This window comes from Gambusia affinis, linkage group LG01 (assembly GCF_019740435.1).
Source record: "Gambusia affinis linkage group LG01, SWU_Gaff_1.0, whole genome shotgun sequence".
In the NCBI taxonomy this organism is placed as follows: domain Eukaryota; kingdom Metazoa; phylum Chordata; class Actinopteri; order Cyprinodontiformes; family Poeciliidae; genus Gambusia; species Gambusia affinis.
In genome coordinates, this window is record NC_057868.1 from 30,136,027 (window position 1) to 30,152,131 (window position 16,105).

Genomic DNA, 16,105 nt, shown 5'->3' on the forward strand with positions numbered 1-16,105 from the left:
AGCACATATCCAACTTGAAAAGGTCCAAGCACCTCATATTTAGTAATACCAGCTCATACCAGGACCCCACCTCCACCTTGCTGGTGTCTGACTCAAAGTGGAGCTCGGTGCCTTTTACAGATCCAGCCACACAATTGTTAAGTCACTCTGTTTTCATCCATAAAACCTTTGAAGAATCTGTCTTCAGATATTTCTTGGCCCTGTTTAAACACTTCAACTAATGTGTCTTGTTCAAAAGTGGTCTTACTTACCTTGGTCACGTCTTTGAGCTCTGAACATTTTGCACTTCTAAGTACTCCAAGTAGGTTGCCATTCTGAAATTTAACAGCACTGGAAGATAATGATTCCAGGTAGCTTCACACTTGATTTCAAATCCTTGGCAGGAAATTTGCATCTTTTTTGTCAACATGTTACAATCCTGTGGATTATTTAAATCACACCCAAATATCTTAGCAATTTCAAGTGTGCTGCATCCCTCTGAGAGACTTAGAGACAGTCCGATTTTGTTTTTGGCACATAAAAAAGAAATACCTAATAATAATGCATACTTGGATATTGGGTGTTGACCTTCTTAGCCCAGACACATCCTCATTACACAGATACATATCACCTAAATACATTAAGTATTCAAATTTATCTGGCTAGTAGTTAGAAAATAGAGCTAAAAAGGATGATATGGTCAAAATTCTCACATATACTACAGTTCCCCATTCAAATCAAGACTCACTTCTGGGTCATTTCTTTGAAGCAAGTGCAGTATTCGGAATCAGCATGAATGCAACCATTTGCAAATATTTGTATGTTTAAATTGTTGTATTTTTTACATATTTTATTGAACAAATCAGCAAATTGTTTTAGCAAACACATTAAAGATTTTTAGGAAATCTTCCAGTTGGTGCTTAGGATGTATAATTTACTTTCCAGGATATCCGAAGCGACAATTTAAATCATCATGCCAACTCAAACTGGTTGCCTACCATTTAATTCTGTGGACAATATAGCTGGTTGCAATCAAGGTTTGTAGTAGATATCTATTGAACAGCTCAAAGACAGGCATGAGCAGGTGTAATCTTAATATCTTGATGAGTGGTCAGTTATGTTTGCAGTGACGGCTGGATTAGATATTAACTGTGGCCTAAATCAATTTGTGCTGACAGATTTGGAAACTGATAATCCACGATGTGCCTTTTAAAAGCCCAGCTGAGGCCACCAGATCCATTTGTAGCAAGGTCCATCTCCATCGCAATCTCAAACAGCCAGAAGAAACACCACCGAGGGGCTGAGAGCAACCACAAGCCGCAACCATGAACGGCACAGAGGGACCCTATTTTTATGTCCCTATGGTTAATACCACTGGTATTGTCCGGAGTCCTTATGAATATCCTCAGTACTACCTTGTCAGCCCAGCAGCCTACGCTTGTCTGGGTGCCTACATGTTTTTTCTCATTCTCGTCGGCTTCCCCGTCAACTTTCTCACCCTCTATGTCACCATCGAACACAAGAAGCTGCGAACCCCTCTAAACTACATCCTGCTCAACCTTGCTGTGGCTGACCTTTTCATGGTGTTTGGAGGATTCACCACAACGATTTACACCTCTATGCATGGCTACTTTGTCCTCGGGCGCCTTGGCTGCAATCTGGAAGGATACTTTGCTACCCTGGGCGGTGAAATCGGTCTCTGGTCACTGGTTGTTCTGGCTGTTGAAAGGTGGCTAGTTGTCTGCAAGCCCATCAGCAACTTCCGCTTCACTGAGAATCATGCTATTATGGGTCTGGTCTTCACCTGGATCATGGCCAATGCCTGTGCTGCCCCCCCTCTTCTCGGCTGGTCTCGTTACATCCCAGAGGGCATGCAGTGTTCATGCGGAGTCGACTACTATACCCGTGCGGAGGGTTTCAACAACGAGTCCTTTGTTATCTACATGTTCATCTGCCACTTCTGCATTCCTCTTGTCGTTGTGTTCTTCTGCTATGGCCGTCTGCTCTGTGCCGTCAAGGAGGCTGCTGCCGCCCAGCAGGAGTCTGAGACCACCCAGAGAGCTGAGAGGGAAGTCACCCGCATGGTCATTATCATGGTCATCGGCTTCCTGGTTTGCTGGACACCTTATGCCAGTGTGGCCTGGTACATCTTCTCAAATCAGGGTTCTGAGTTTGGACCTCTCTTTATGACCATCCCAGCTTTCTTTGCCAAGTCATCCTCCATCTACAACCCAATGATCTACATCTGCATGAACAAGCAGTTCCGCCACTGCATGATCACCACCTTGTGCTGCGGAAAGAATCCCTTCGAAGAGGAGGAGGGAGCATCCACCACTGCCTCCAAAACCGAGGCCTCCTCTGTGTCCTCCAGCTCCGTGTCTCCTGCATAAATGGAGCAACAGGCACAGGCTTCAAAATCCACTATCCAAGAAGAAGACTTCCACTCCCCCAGGGAAACGACTGAAGGCTAACGTCTACAGAAATAACTTCCTCTTTTTTATTTGTACAAACGACTTGGTTCAACCTAAAGACAGTTGCAGGAAAGGTCAGCCCATTACAGAGTTGTTCCTGTATGTACAGAATATCCGACTTACCAGTCTGAGTATTTATTTCCTCACAATAAAGGGGAAAAATCTTATTCTCTATCAGTTGGATCCTATATGATACTGGCTTATTTTTGAATGTAGAGGCATGTAATCAAGGCAATGTAAAATAAATCGCACTTTGCAAATGACTCATCCTGTTTATGTTTTAATTATAACTTGGGTGGAAAAGTTCATATGACTGTAGTATATTTATTCAAATAAATAAATGTCAATGACCTATTCAAAATGCATTTATGTCTGGAGTCAATTTCTACTTCTTCAATTTTTAGCCCGCTTTGGTGATGTCTACCTCAGAAATATATCATATGAAATTTTTAAATAACATTTAAAATATTCTTTATGTGGTGCCTGCAAAGCTATTATAATCTAATTTCAGTCTCAGGTCACCTCGGATTTAGATCTTAGCATAATAAAGGGATCAAGATATTAATCTTAACAAGGATACATATAAATATAAAGGGACATGACACAACATGGTTTATCTGATTACGAACACTGCCTTAGAGATAAAAGGTTAATGAAGATTAGGGATTAATACTTATTTATATTACCAAACGAGACCTTCAAACAAAGGTTATGAATATGGAGAAGTACAATTGGTGCACAGAAGAATATACTGATGTTATAACTAAAATAATTTACCAGGAAACTAAAGAAGAGTAAAGAATGATCATAATTTAACAGATGGTTTTAGACAACAAGAATAAAACTGAAATCATTACTAAAATATGAGCTCATTGCTCTGGGATAACACATGCATAAATTATTTATTCGTAGATTAATATTCTTTTTATTCCCTGCATGAATTTTGAACGAGAGGACTCAAAGTAAAACAACCTTCACATCCAAAGAGTTATTGTGAGAATGACTACTTATCATTTCACAGTACAATTCAAATGTGGAAACTGCATAAAGTTTCTCTTCAACAAAACATTCTCTAACAGTTTGATTCTATAAGTGTTGGATATGATATATCCATTTGAAAGTAGTTGTGATGCTTTCAGCAACAAAAAAGGAAAAAAAAACCTACAGAGATAGGAGAAAAGGGTTTTCAATGTTGAAGTAATTTCTACTCAATGGGTTAGTTGCTCCAATAAGATGAGTGGTCCATTTCATGTTGAAATTTAGTACCGTTTTATACTGAAAGAGACAAAGAAAATCAAAAAGCTTCTCCTGGGACAACCAGCTATGTAGAGAACTGAAATCCTTTTGAATTTGTATGCAAAACTTTATTTGATAATAAAAATAGCATCCACAGACTTCTTTTGATAGCTACATATACATTGTAATCCATCTGAAGGAAAAGAAGCTGGATAAGTCCACATCTACTTTTACTTTGACTAATGTTATGTATAGCTTCATGGGTCAAATAAAGCTATGGACAATGTAGTATTTATATATGCATAGTTATATAAAAAAAAGATTGGCCCATATACATGTACTGCTTTTATCAACACAGAGACAGCATTATGTCTGGAGCACACTGCAAGAAATAATGCTTGAAGAACACAGACTGCATACAAGTGCTTTATAATACAAAGGCAGGCTAACCATAGAGAGATTCAAACCATTTAACAGCTGTTGATTGACCAAATACAGTCTTTCATTTTTAAAATGTCTTTATATACCTGACCCAAAGTAAATCAACATATTTACCATAAATTGTCAGGTCCATTTCAGAGATATAAACACAATCTCACATTCCTCACTGCAGAGGTTCTTCATAAATTTCTGTTTTGTGCAAGAAAAAGGCAACATTTTATTCCTTGACAAGTTCCTAGTAGTTACATTGGGAGAGAAAATCTCTTTACAGGTGATGACCAACCTCCTGTGACTATCTCTCCTCTCATTTTTTGTTTGGTTTTATTTTTTTTTATTGAATACAGTACCATAGTGACACCGGTGATGAAACAATGCATTTGTTGTGGTTCATCCAATATATAGTCCTAGTTTTCAAACAAAACATAAAACAGAGAATAATCACACAAAAACATGAAAAAACAGCAGTCAGACTTCAGTGGCGTGACAGTGTGGCTCAGAGTGGCAGAAATAGTTGTCTGGTCTACCAAGACTCACTGTACGTTACCGTGCCAACAAATCTTATCAGCTCAATGTGTCAGGGCCCAGAGGATGGACAATGGTGGTAATAAATATGAGAACTAGGCTAGAAATAAGTGTTGGGGATTACAGTGTTTCTTTAGGCTTAACAAGGTTGTTACACTACATTTTAACTTACACATGCATCTTGCACAGGGATAATTAATGATTTTTTTTTTTGGCATATCTGAATAAACATACTTTATGGCAGCTTCAGCTGGCAGTATGGCAAAAATGCTGACTTTTCTAAATTACTACACAGGATTTTTGAGAAATTTGGGAAACTCACTTTGTCATTAACAAATTTGGGTGTAGTTGAAAGAGGCTGTTTCAGTTTAGAGAAGGGCAAAACTAGTCATTTGGTTTAAACAAAAAGTCTCAGGCCCCAGCTATACTACTCTAGATATTTTCAATGTTTTTGTCCTTTCTTAAAAATCTACCTGTATTCAGTAGTACAACTTTTAAATGTTGTAATAACTGCGCTTCGCCAGCAGGTGGTGATAATACTAGCATTAATGACAATTTAAAAATAATAATCCTTTCACTGAGTTTATCCTTTGCCCTCAGATCTTCTTCAGCTTACATTTGAAGCTGAATGGGAGGAGAGTCCAGACAAATCAAGGGTGATGTGGGAAAGAATAATTACCCCACTGTTGTTACTGTTTTTACCACAGAAAGGAAGAGCAGGCAATTACTAAGTCAGATTTTAAGTCACAATTTTGGTTAATCACCACATATCCAGCGTAAACACATTTATAGCACACATTGACTTTTTTTTATATTCTTCACTTTTTCTTGCCAAAAACTCAAATCCAAGCTAAACCGCTCTAGATATATAAAAAATTTTCTGGAATGAATAGATCTACTGTGAGATATAAGGCTGAATGCATTTGAAAGAAAAAAGCTGTAAAAATTAGGAACTATGTTCTTTAACGTCTGCCTTCTTTTGAAGAAAAGAAAAATTTAATTAAATTAACCTGGTTTCTAGAAAAGAAATGTGCAACAGGTCTATGAGAAGTGTTTCTCTAGGTCATTGTTTCCTATATAATTTCTGGACATCCAGTGGAGAGGATGTTTTTACAAATCTTCACTTTAGAGTGCTTTTTTATATGTAGTTTTTAATCAAAAACTCTATGGATGGTAGGTGGAAGCACAGCAGAAAACATCTGTGTTAGTGTAGAAAGGGCCTCAGAGTCACTGAAAATTATTTCTATTGGGAATAATATGGGCTGTCAAACAATGATGCAAAACAAGTTGAAGTACAGCATGCTTACACGTCTACTTCAGCCCTTAAAGATTTAATTAAGCTCACTCAAGATGTGAGTGAAGTTCAAAATAAATAGAGCAAAATTAGGAATTTCATATATTATTACTATTTATAATTTAATGCTCTAGTTTCACCATCCAATTTAAATGTAGAGCTTTGCTTCACTTCCACAGTTCTTGTGAACCATCAGTAGCTATAGTGTCAGTAATTCAGGAGCGAAAAGGACACCTAAAATAATTTCAAAAACAAGCTCAGGATTTGGGATTTACCACAAATGGAAGCATTATTCAGACCTTTGAAGGGAACAAATATTTAAAGTCAACAATGCCTACAAAAAGCAATATCACTGATTTCATATGCAGGCACATACAATACCTTTACTACAGTACAACAACCTCTGTTATGCTCAAAATAACAAGAACAATGACAACACAACCAGTATAAACTGATAGAGGGATTGTACTCCTGCTGTTTTTATAAATCTCTAGATGGGACCACAAGTAGTTTAGTCAATCAAATCAATTCATAAACAATTCAACCAAATAAAGAGTAAGAGTTAGTATTGTTACAAGTCCAATTCCAGTGTGTTACGTAGTTTGCACAGACAGAGGAGAGAGCAGTGAGGGTACTCTCCTCCCTCTAGATACTGAGGTCTTTAGAATTTTCTTTGTACAGCCTTCTCTTGGGCTCAGGGATCTGGTTTGAGCTGCGGCCTCCGGCGTTATTGATGGGTCCTGTCTTGTTGTAGGTAGCGTTGTTGTGTGCAGCGTTGTTCTTCATCATGCTGTAATAGTCCTTCAGTCTGGGCGCTGCTGCATAGTTCAGCTCATCCCGGCTATAGTTGCTGTCAGGGGAAGAGTCCTGCTCTGATCTGTATTGCCTCTCCATTGTCCCATTCATCCGGTGTCTCTCCTCCTTCCTCTCCGAGGAAGAGTCTCTCAGAAGATTGCCATTCTTAGTAGCTTTCTCATACGCACGGCCTCTGGGGAAAGAATCCCCTCTGTTGTTGACGCGGTCCAGGGTGGACGGCTCGCTCACTCGTCCAGCTACCTGGGACTCCTTGAGCAGCTTCCGTTCGAGGAGTTTCCGCTCAGGGGTGACCGAGAGGAATCCTCCATCATCGTACTCCTTCTCAGGTGTGTGGTCCCGGTGCGCACGCTCTGCCCTGCGGTCCATGGATTTCGCCCGCCGACGATCTGGTGACGAGTTGCGCTTCCTGGTTGGTGAGCGGTCGAGGGAGCCATGACGGTGCAACTGAAACCTTCTGTCCAGGGTAGAACTGCTGCTCGAGAGCTCTCGACCCCGCAGTTTTTCGGCAGCAGCAGCCTTCTTTCCCGAGTTGTCCTTCCTCAGAGTTTTCAGGAGCTTGGAGATACCACTCTCCGATTCAGACTTCTTGACTTTGCGGCCTCGGCTCTTCTTGTTGCCAGCGCTGCTGTCGGGAGACTGCTGTCGGAGGGTACTTTGACTGTGACTGTTATTCCAGGTGTGATGATAATGGGGATTAAACTGCCGGCCGTGGAAGTCCATCAGATCCGAGCCAGCCCAGTCCCTGTTTTTGTCCATACCTCGGCCACGTGCCGCCTCCTCCAGGCGTGATGGTTTGTGAAGGTCTGGTGGATAACTGGACTCCAATGAGGTGTGGTATCGACTTTTTGGTGGCAACGTTCTCACTTCCGGAGTGTTTTGTGCCCTGGGTGCGGGAGGGTGCCCGTCACTGCTGCCGTCTGCAGGAAAGGAAAAAGGCAGAAGGATTTGATGAATGCAAATAGATTTGAGTTAGATTTACCATGTCTTGCACAGATGACTTTTCTGTTGCATTATGTAACTGCTTGCACTGGCACAACACAAATCAATGCAGCTATGAATATCATGCAAAGATGTGTTCTTTTAATATGCTGTATGTTTTCCAAATAAACAGACAGCCTTTTCTAAATTGATATGTCCGATTTAAATTTAAATCTTTGCAAAAATAATAAAAAAAAAACACACAAATCTTCCCTGGGAGTTGAGTTTACGTTTTTAAACAGGTTACATCAGCAAAAGCAGGAGCAACACATCAGCAAGTGAAGGGCAGCGGTTATCAATGACACAGCAGGCACCTAGGAGGTCATTCCAAACAGTATGACAAAGGCACACCAAAACAAACCAAAACCAAATTTAAAATGTGCATTTGGCTGAATGTCTGCCAAATAACACAGGTTGCTATGGCAGCAGCATGTGATGAGTGGTGGCATTAAGTTAGTTCCATAAAAAAAAAAAAAAGGTTTTCTTTAAGTGACAGAAGGGTACAGTTTATATGGACTAACAGAAGCCACATAAGTACAGTTTAATTCAAGCGTGATGAGACATAAAGTATGTCTACAGTGTAAACACATCCGCACACAAACACAAACAAAGTAGGATGCAGGTCAGGATGAGCTGGTAGGCTGTATAAAAACTCAAAGTGAGGAGAGGGGAGATGACAGGGAGAGTGAACTGGGACAGAGTTGTTGTTGTTTTTATTTTTTTACTACAAACCGTTGTCTGATTTTGGCCCATTAGGTAGAAACAGGGCTCTCCCATCTTGTCATTCCTCAATGTACCAACAGCGAGATGAGGAGCCATCATCGCTGGAGAGAGGAGGAAGAGCCCAGCAACAAGAGGCGATCAGAGAAAAGGAAGGAGGAGGCGAGAGAAGAAGACAAATAGAACAGACAAGCTGTTTTACAGTACATCCGTTGAGAGAAGAAGGGTTTTGGCGTGAAAGACAAAAATATTCTTCACTGAAATTTTAAAAAATTATCCCCGACATAAATCTCTGGATTACTATGAGAAATAATACAACAGTAGAGAACAGAGCTCCAAAGAGCAAAAGCATTGTTAAACCTATAGAGCATATTTACTGTACAGTTTCCTGTATAAATCCCACTAAGTAAGATTTAGTCATTATTTTATTAACACATATTTCCTCAGTTATTGGCATTAACGTAACGGTAAAAAGGTATTGACAATTTGTATTAATCTTTCTGAAAATTCCAATCTTATCTTGAATATATTTATTCAGAAATAAGAAAGATGAGAATTCTAAAGAAATATGTATATGATTAGAAAGTACTTTGGTAAGATACAAAAAGTCTTTTACAGTTCAGGTGTGTCTAGATTAATTAATTTGTGAAAAAGTACTAATGCCCTTTGTTAAGCAAGGTGGAGAATCTGTGGTGCTATGGGCATATTTCATCTATGAAGGCTCCATGAGTGCATGGCAAAATAAACTCCTTCAAATACAGGATCTTGATTTTAACATAAAATTACAATAGTCTCAATAGATCAACATTGTTTTCTTTTTTAAATGTAATGATCTAATAAACATATCAAATCAATGCATGAAAGCCTTGACAGAGACAAAATTCACCTTTCATGGTCATCTAAGTCCTCAAATCAAAAACAGAAGCTGAAGAGAAGAGTGCATAAAAATTCTGGGCAGATCTCTAAAGACTGCAAAAAGAAATGGCAAAAGATTCCTCTCTATATTCTCTATATGCATCAATATTATAAAGAGTTGCCAGTAAGTGTGGTACATATATGCTACTGTAAATTGTATTTCTTTTTATTAGTAGCCTTGTCCCACTGAATAACTGTACTCGTGTAAAAAGCTGGATTTTTCAAGTTTTCTGCATGGGGTCCTCTAGAATAAAATATGCATTTATTATTTATTATTAAAATATTGTTAAATATACAATAAAGATGTATCGGTTCAAGGAAATACATTTTCTATTCCACTGAGTTTACTACATGAAAAAAAAATCTGACTTCTTTACTGGAAGAGGAGTAAAACATCTGCTGCATGTTAACCTACCATATTCAGGTACTGATCCATCGCCTCTCTTCAGGACAAGCCGCGCCCTCCGACCTCCGTTCTTGATCAGTTCAATGGCTCGTGAATGCTTCATGTTCTTTGTGCTCTCACCGTTAATCTCCAGAATCTCATCTCCCACCTACAACAGAGCAGATAAGTAACTGGGACAGCCAAGTGATAAAGTGGCCTCATAAATAATGCAAAAAGAGGAAATTTAGCCTGACAAAATGTTCTTAGTAGAGAATCAGAGGGAACTTGTGAGTTTCATACCCTCATCTTGCCGTTTCTGACAGCAGCCCCATCTTCGGCTAGTCTCAGCACGTAAAGGTCCATGTTATACTCCCGGCCTCCTCTTAGACTGAAGCCAAATCCTTTGCTGTCCCTCTCCAGGTCCACGGAATAGTACTCGGCGTCCTGTGGTGTAAGAAAAAGTATATACACAAGAAGCACTAGGAAACAGTGACTTATTCATCGTGCTGAGGACAGCGAGGGATGAGTCCAAACTTCAGAACTAATGAAGTTGTGTTCCACAAAAAAACCCTCGAAATGTCAATGGCAGTACAATACAGTGGAATACATGAATAATTAATGCAGAAGTACATGTGAGCAGGGTACAGATCGCCAAGCAAGGGCAGCACAAGGGCTGCACCCCAAAGTTTCTACACTCATCCAAAGTTTGCTTCAAACACAAGATTTCTATGTGAGAACATAATTAGACTAGTCAACAAAATGTTAGATAAAGGTTTGTACCAATGTGGGTATATATAAGGTCTGTCACAAATCCTACCCTAATCTCTAAACATAAGAAAACAGTTTTTTGTCTAAATACTGGATTGTTTTGATATCACTATATTCCTTTCCATCGTTTCTTTGATAAATGCAAATCTCTTTCGGTTCATTAAGAAGGGAACCAAAAGAATGATTGAGTTGACTTTGAAATGCCATTACTGTGCAATGCAGTAACAAAGTCACACAAATTTAATGTATTGGTGTGCAAAACAATGAAATAACCGCTTTCACTTATCAGGCATTTTAACACATGTCAAATATAAAAACTACAATCTATATTTTGTTTGTGAATCCAAACAAATGAAAAAATTGTAGTTTAATTTAAGTTGCTGCTAGTAAATAAATCATGCCAGTTTCCCGTACAACTCTCTACAAGTCATTATGTGCACGTTATGACTTTTTTTTAATAATACTGCTAAAAAATGAAATGAAGTGAAAGTTCAACTCATCCTGTGGTTTAATTTGCATTCTTAGTCTTCAACTTATCCCTTCTATGTCCATGTCTTGGTGTTTTACTGCCCCCTACTGATTAGTAAAATATACTGTGGTTGAAAAGGTTCAAGAATATTTCTGTGTTCAATAGCACCCTTATAAACCAAAAGAAACAGTTTATAACCAAATAAAGGTTATTTGGGTTTACATACACTTTAACTAGTTTTGAATGTATTTTACCATAAATCCTTAAATGATTCAACACATTTGTTATAGGTTTAGGCAGAATGTAAACCATGACTTCATGTCTCAACATATACATGGCAATCGCAAGTATAAAATCAGTTAACTGCATTGAAAATACTGACACTTACCTGCATTTGAGTTTGTGAAGGAGGTGGAGGAGGAGCACCTTTTGACTTCGAATGATTCCTTTCAAAAGGAAAACAGATTTCATGTTGGCAATATGTTTCATGCCACATTAAGCTTTATTATATTATATATGAAATTTGAAAATTAAAAATGTATCAGGACCTACCTTAACTCTGTGGTCTGAGGTGTGTGTGTGGTGGTTATGGTAGCTATTTTCTCTGCATTAGTCAGCAGAGAAGCATTGGAAGATTCTGAAAGTAAAGGGAAAAGAAATTAAATTAAGTGGGTGTTTTTATTAAATGCCTCAGCCCGCAGCGATGTCTCTAAAAGGCACTGTGGTGAACAAAATGCCACTGTCCAGAAGAGTTTCTTAAATCACCCTTAGGCAGCTGTATTGATCTGACGCTAACTGTGTGTGATGCTGTCATCTGCTATTTTGCTCACTGACAACACTGGACCCTTTTTCATGGATCGGGAAACAACACAAATGTAAATGTCATTATTTTATTGTTCTTATGACAAGTTTAAGTTCAAAAATTTTAAAAAGGCTACAGTCTAACAAGTGTCATACTTTCAATTGGAAGTATTGAAAGTATAGTTCTAGAATATCAGCCTGTTACATTCTTCTTAGGCAACTTACTCACTTTTCACTAATCTCCAAAAAATGATGACGTCCTCGCTGTCCTACAGAGATCAATCCAAGTCCCTCTTGGATTGTGTTTCTAGTATATGTATAGGTTTCACACTGATGGTGACTCCTGTCACCACTTTTGGCCCTAATCTTTGGAAATTTCCCTTTAAACTGTTCTGTGTCTGTTGAACCAGTTTGTTTCTATCTGAACATGATATACAGTGATTTGCGAAACTATTCAAACCCCACTAACCTTTTACATATTGTGATATGATGAAAACAGAATCTTCAGTGCAAATCAGAGAAAAGGGAAAATTTACTTTGCCTTACTCCTACCTAGTGATTTTGCTTCTTACAAAAGGTTCCACACCCTGATAAACAAAAATAAAAATTCTCATGTCTCTGAAAAGCATCGGTGCCCTTTGCCTCCCACTACAACCATGAATAAGTCACATCATGATGCATTATGAAACATTCGTGTGATGTCGAAAGATGAGAGCCTTACCATCGCCCGGAATGATCCGGAGCGCGACGGTGTTGCCAGCCTCCTTGATCAGGTTGACAATGTCTGAGTGCGACTTGTTCGTGATGGAGCAACCGTTAACGGCCAGAATCCGGTCCCCGACCTTCAGCTTCCCACAGCGGTCTGCCGGGCTGCCCTCTATGATGCGGCCTATTTTGTGGGCATGTTACAAACAATGTGCAGCATAGATTGGTTTGATTGAGATGATTATTTGTGTTGATTTGGATTTAATGTAAGTGGAAAACAAGGAGAAAACATAGTGGAAGAAAGACAAAGGAGGGTAGATTAATTATTAAAATCACCAAGTCCCAAATTCACCAAACGAAAGTGAAAAACTATTGGAGTTTGCACACAAATTACAAATTTTATTGTAAAAAACCAAAACAAAACAAAAAAAAACAGAAAGGAGAAGTCAAGCTAAAATTGTTGAACTCCTTAATAAAAATGCAAAGGATGTCCTTTTATCCCACAACTTGACATGTTAATTAAAGATCTGTGAATCTGATGCATCATTGGATCAATGGGTATTTATACAATCTGGTACCTGAGCTGTGGTACCTTGGCTGAGATCGTAATAAGAATTTAAAGGGAAAGTTCAGAAGTTTTTTAGGTGAGCTTGTGTTAAAATGTATAAGCAGTTCATATCTAACCCACCGTAACATCATAAGAAGTTAATTTCCAACACTGTACTCTGCAGGACTTCTACTCTGATCTCATACATTTGCTTTGATAAGTCTGAACGTGACTATTTGTTGCTGCAGCTTTAATCAGACGAAACTAAACTTATGGTTTCAACAGGTGTTTGTTTTATAAGTACCCAAAGAGAAAGAAAGGATTATTTCTGTGATCAAATGATTATTTTCCATCTGTTACCAACAGACAATGAATCAAGAGAAATGTGACTAGAGTCTAAATTTAAAGCAACCACTGAAAGTGCAACAGGTGTATTCTTTTATCTTTGTAAACAAAAGCTCAAAGAGGAAAATCAGAGCTACTGTACTATCAGAGAAGAAATGATAGTACTATCCCTACTGCTGAAAACAGATCAGATATAATTTCAGGTTCAAGAAATAGCAGGTTGTTGTGATTTGTGATCTTTCCATTGTGAACAACATTGATAAACCAAAGCAAGAACAATATACGCTTAAAATTTGCCAGTTCACAATAACATATTAGTGATTTAAATTTAAAAACAGCAAGTTAATAGTAAACCATATTCAATTTTATCTCTATTCTCCTTCCTTAGAAGTGGAGTTGATGAGTCAGTTAAATATTGGTATGTTAAATAACAATTTTATTATATTATCCAATTTTAATTTTAAGTGCAAAAGTTGATGTTCCCTCATGTTTTAATCTGTATTTTGTGCAAGACACTTTTTTTTTTAGGTATGATGGTCTGGTAGTTGTAAACAACAATTTGGGTTATAGATAGACTGTAGATTCCTTGAGAAAGTTATTTAAGGCACATATGATACAAACTGCTTATAACCTTTTCACAGAACCTTTGAAGTCTTAAACTATCCCTTAAAGACTTCATGTGAGTCTAGTCAGGTGGTGACTGAAAGCATGACAGGACATTGTTGAATCAAAATGAGTTTAGGATTTCTGATGGCAACTAAGGGAAAATCCCTGCTCTCTCCAGTTGTCCTTCTCCTCCTGTTTCACTTTTTCTATTTCTCCTACAGCTTTCATTCAGCAATCTGTGCAGCATCCATATTAAATGCATAACCTTTCTTCACATTCACCTCTCCTATGCCTTGATTGAAAATGCACTTGTATGCTGTCACTTTATTTAAATAATGAGTTATGGGACATTACAGGGCTTGACAAGGATTTAACACCCAATCTGCTAAGCACAACACCAGCTCTGGGTCATGGAACGAGGGGATCAGCTGGGGATATGGGTTTTGATAGACTTAGGAAAAATGTTTTTTGTTCGACAATTACAGGGAACTCAATCAGACGAAACTGCTTTTAGTTTTTGCAGAACTGACAGGCATTAAGAAACCTTGAAGGAATGTTCAGAGTAATGTCACTTGTTAAAAATGAATTCTCGATTTCAGCCCGTGTCCCACATGGTTACAACCCATTAGAGGAGCGAATACAGGGCGCTATAGCAGAAGCCTTAGTCACGCTTAGGAATAAAGGAGGAGCAAAGACACTAAAACACAAAGGGGAAGAAGGAAAAACAGAAACCTTTTAAGGCCTGAAGAAGATCAGACAAGGTCGTTTTCCAGCACTGTCATTGTTAATAACACATTAATTCTAAAATTGCATTCTGGAAAGGAACACCATTAGCTCCTGGTATCAGTGGAACCTCCTCAGGACACTTAGTGTGGCTAGAGTATCGTCCAGTCTCGTCTTTCACCTATGACACATCACATTACATCATCGTAACAGCTAAGTACACAAGGGTCCTTGATATGACATCTGTGTTCATCACTCTGAGCTTTATACTGAATTTGTTCAAGGACAACTTGTGCAATTTTTCCTCAAAGCCTGACTGACTTTACTGAATGCATGTCTGGTGTGTAGCTGCAATGCATAAAAGTTTAAGATTGCTATCAGTGGGATTGAGAATATGATGGAAATATTGGTGAGGGCCAGGATGAGGAATACATCTTTTCATATGGGTGAGAGAGCAGCAGATTTGACAGAATTCTGGCTCCTCTACAGAGTAAACAAATTTCACAGTCCTGTATCACCTACCGAATGTGGTGCCAGCATCAGGCCGGGAGACGGACGACACAATCACAAAACCGAATCCTTCGTTTTCTCCCCGCTGGATCTCCACGTCGTAAGGCTGCAGAGAGGCCGGAATCACAGCGCTCCCGCTGCCGCCTCCACCACCACTGCCTATGCCGCTGGTAGATCCACTGCCAGAACTGACTGTGTTCAGTGAGTTCTGACTCCCCTGAGGGGTCCGCTTGCCTTCTGTTAGGCTGGGAGCCTGCGTGCTGCTGTGGTGTGAGGAGGCCGGCGATGGGGGAACGTCACCTTCTCCCTTTGACACTGGGGACGAAGAGAGTGAGAGCACAATGGTCAGATAAATGAACTAAGAAGCAACTAGCAACAATATGTTTACATAACACAAATGTGACCGTGCATGACACATAGATAGAAGTACATGTTTAACGAGAAACTTTCATCACCTCCGTATCCGGGGGTCTTGCGTCTGACCGTGAGGTTGACATGACCCTGTTTGGCAGCCTGCTGCATCAGCTGAACCACCAGCTGGTGTGACTTTCCCACTACCGCTGTGCCGTCCACACAGATGAGCTCATCACCAGACCGCAAGCGGCCATCTTCATCTGCAGCCCCGTACTTCACTATGTGCCCAATGTAGATCTGGAAAAAGACAGAAACATTTCACTCAAGATACTTTTTACAAATAAATAAGAAATAAGAAACTGAGAATCTGAATGTTCAGAAACCAATAAAAACAGGGAGCTTAGTTAAATTATTTCAGTGTGTTTATGAGTGACGGGAGAATTAAATTATTAAATTATTAAATTACAATGTATATTCTAGGCACATAATGACATAATGGCCGGCAGTACAATCAAGTAGC

The 16,105-nt window shown here is 39.0% G+C and overlaps 2 protein-coding genes across 6 annotated transcripts in view; one reads left to right on the forward strand and one right to left on the reverse strand.

Annotated features, from left to right (window-relative positions):
• The first annotated feature begins 1,229 nt into the window (after nt 1–1,229).
• Nucleotides 1,230–2,815, forward strand: LOC122827711 (rhodopsin). The gene has a single exon (XM_044110670.1). The coding sequence runs from the start codon at nt 1,305–1,307 to the stop codon at nt 2,367–2,369; it is 1,065 nt and encodes a 354-aa protein (XP_043966605.1). The 5' UTR covers nt 1,230–1,304; the 3' UTR covers nt 2,370–2,815.
• A 977-nt stretch (nt 2,816–3,792) lies between these two features.
• Nucleotides 3,793–16,105, reverse strand: part of LOC122827776 (membrane-associated guanylate kinase, WW and PDZ domain-containing protein 1-like) — a 100,131-nt gene continuing 87,818 nt past the window's right edge. For 4 of the 5 annotated variants that reach the window (XM_044111032.1, XM_044110955.1, XM_044110878.1 and 1 more), the window contains 8 exons: nt 15,687–15,882; nt 15,244–15,546; nt 12,517–12,684; nt 11,547–11,631; nt 11,383–11,440; nt 10,058–10,201; nt 9,788–9,926; nt 3,793–7,676 (listed from right to left, as the gene is read on the reverse strand). In XM_044111032.1, coding sequence (XP_043966967.1) covers nt 6,589–7,676; nt 9,788–9,926; nt 10,058–10,201; nt 11,383–11,440; nt 11,547–11,631; nt 12,517–12,684; nt 15,244–15,546; nt 15,687–15,882 — 2,181 coding nt within the window. In that variant the 3' untranslated portion in view covers nt 3,793–6,588. Of the gene's footprint in view, nt 7,677–8,469; nt 8,562–9,787; nt 9,927–10,057; nt 10,202–11,382; nt 11,441–11,546; nt 11,632–12,516; nt 12,685–15,243; nt 15,547–15,686; nt 15,883–16,105 lie in introns of all 5 variants that reach the window. The other variant, XM_044111117.1, reaches the window with a different exon arrangement.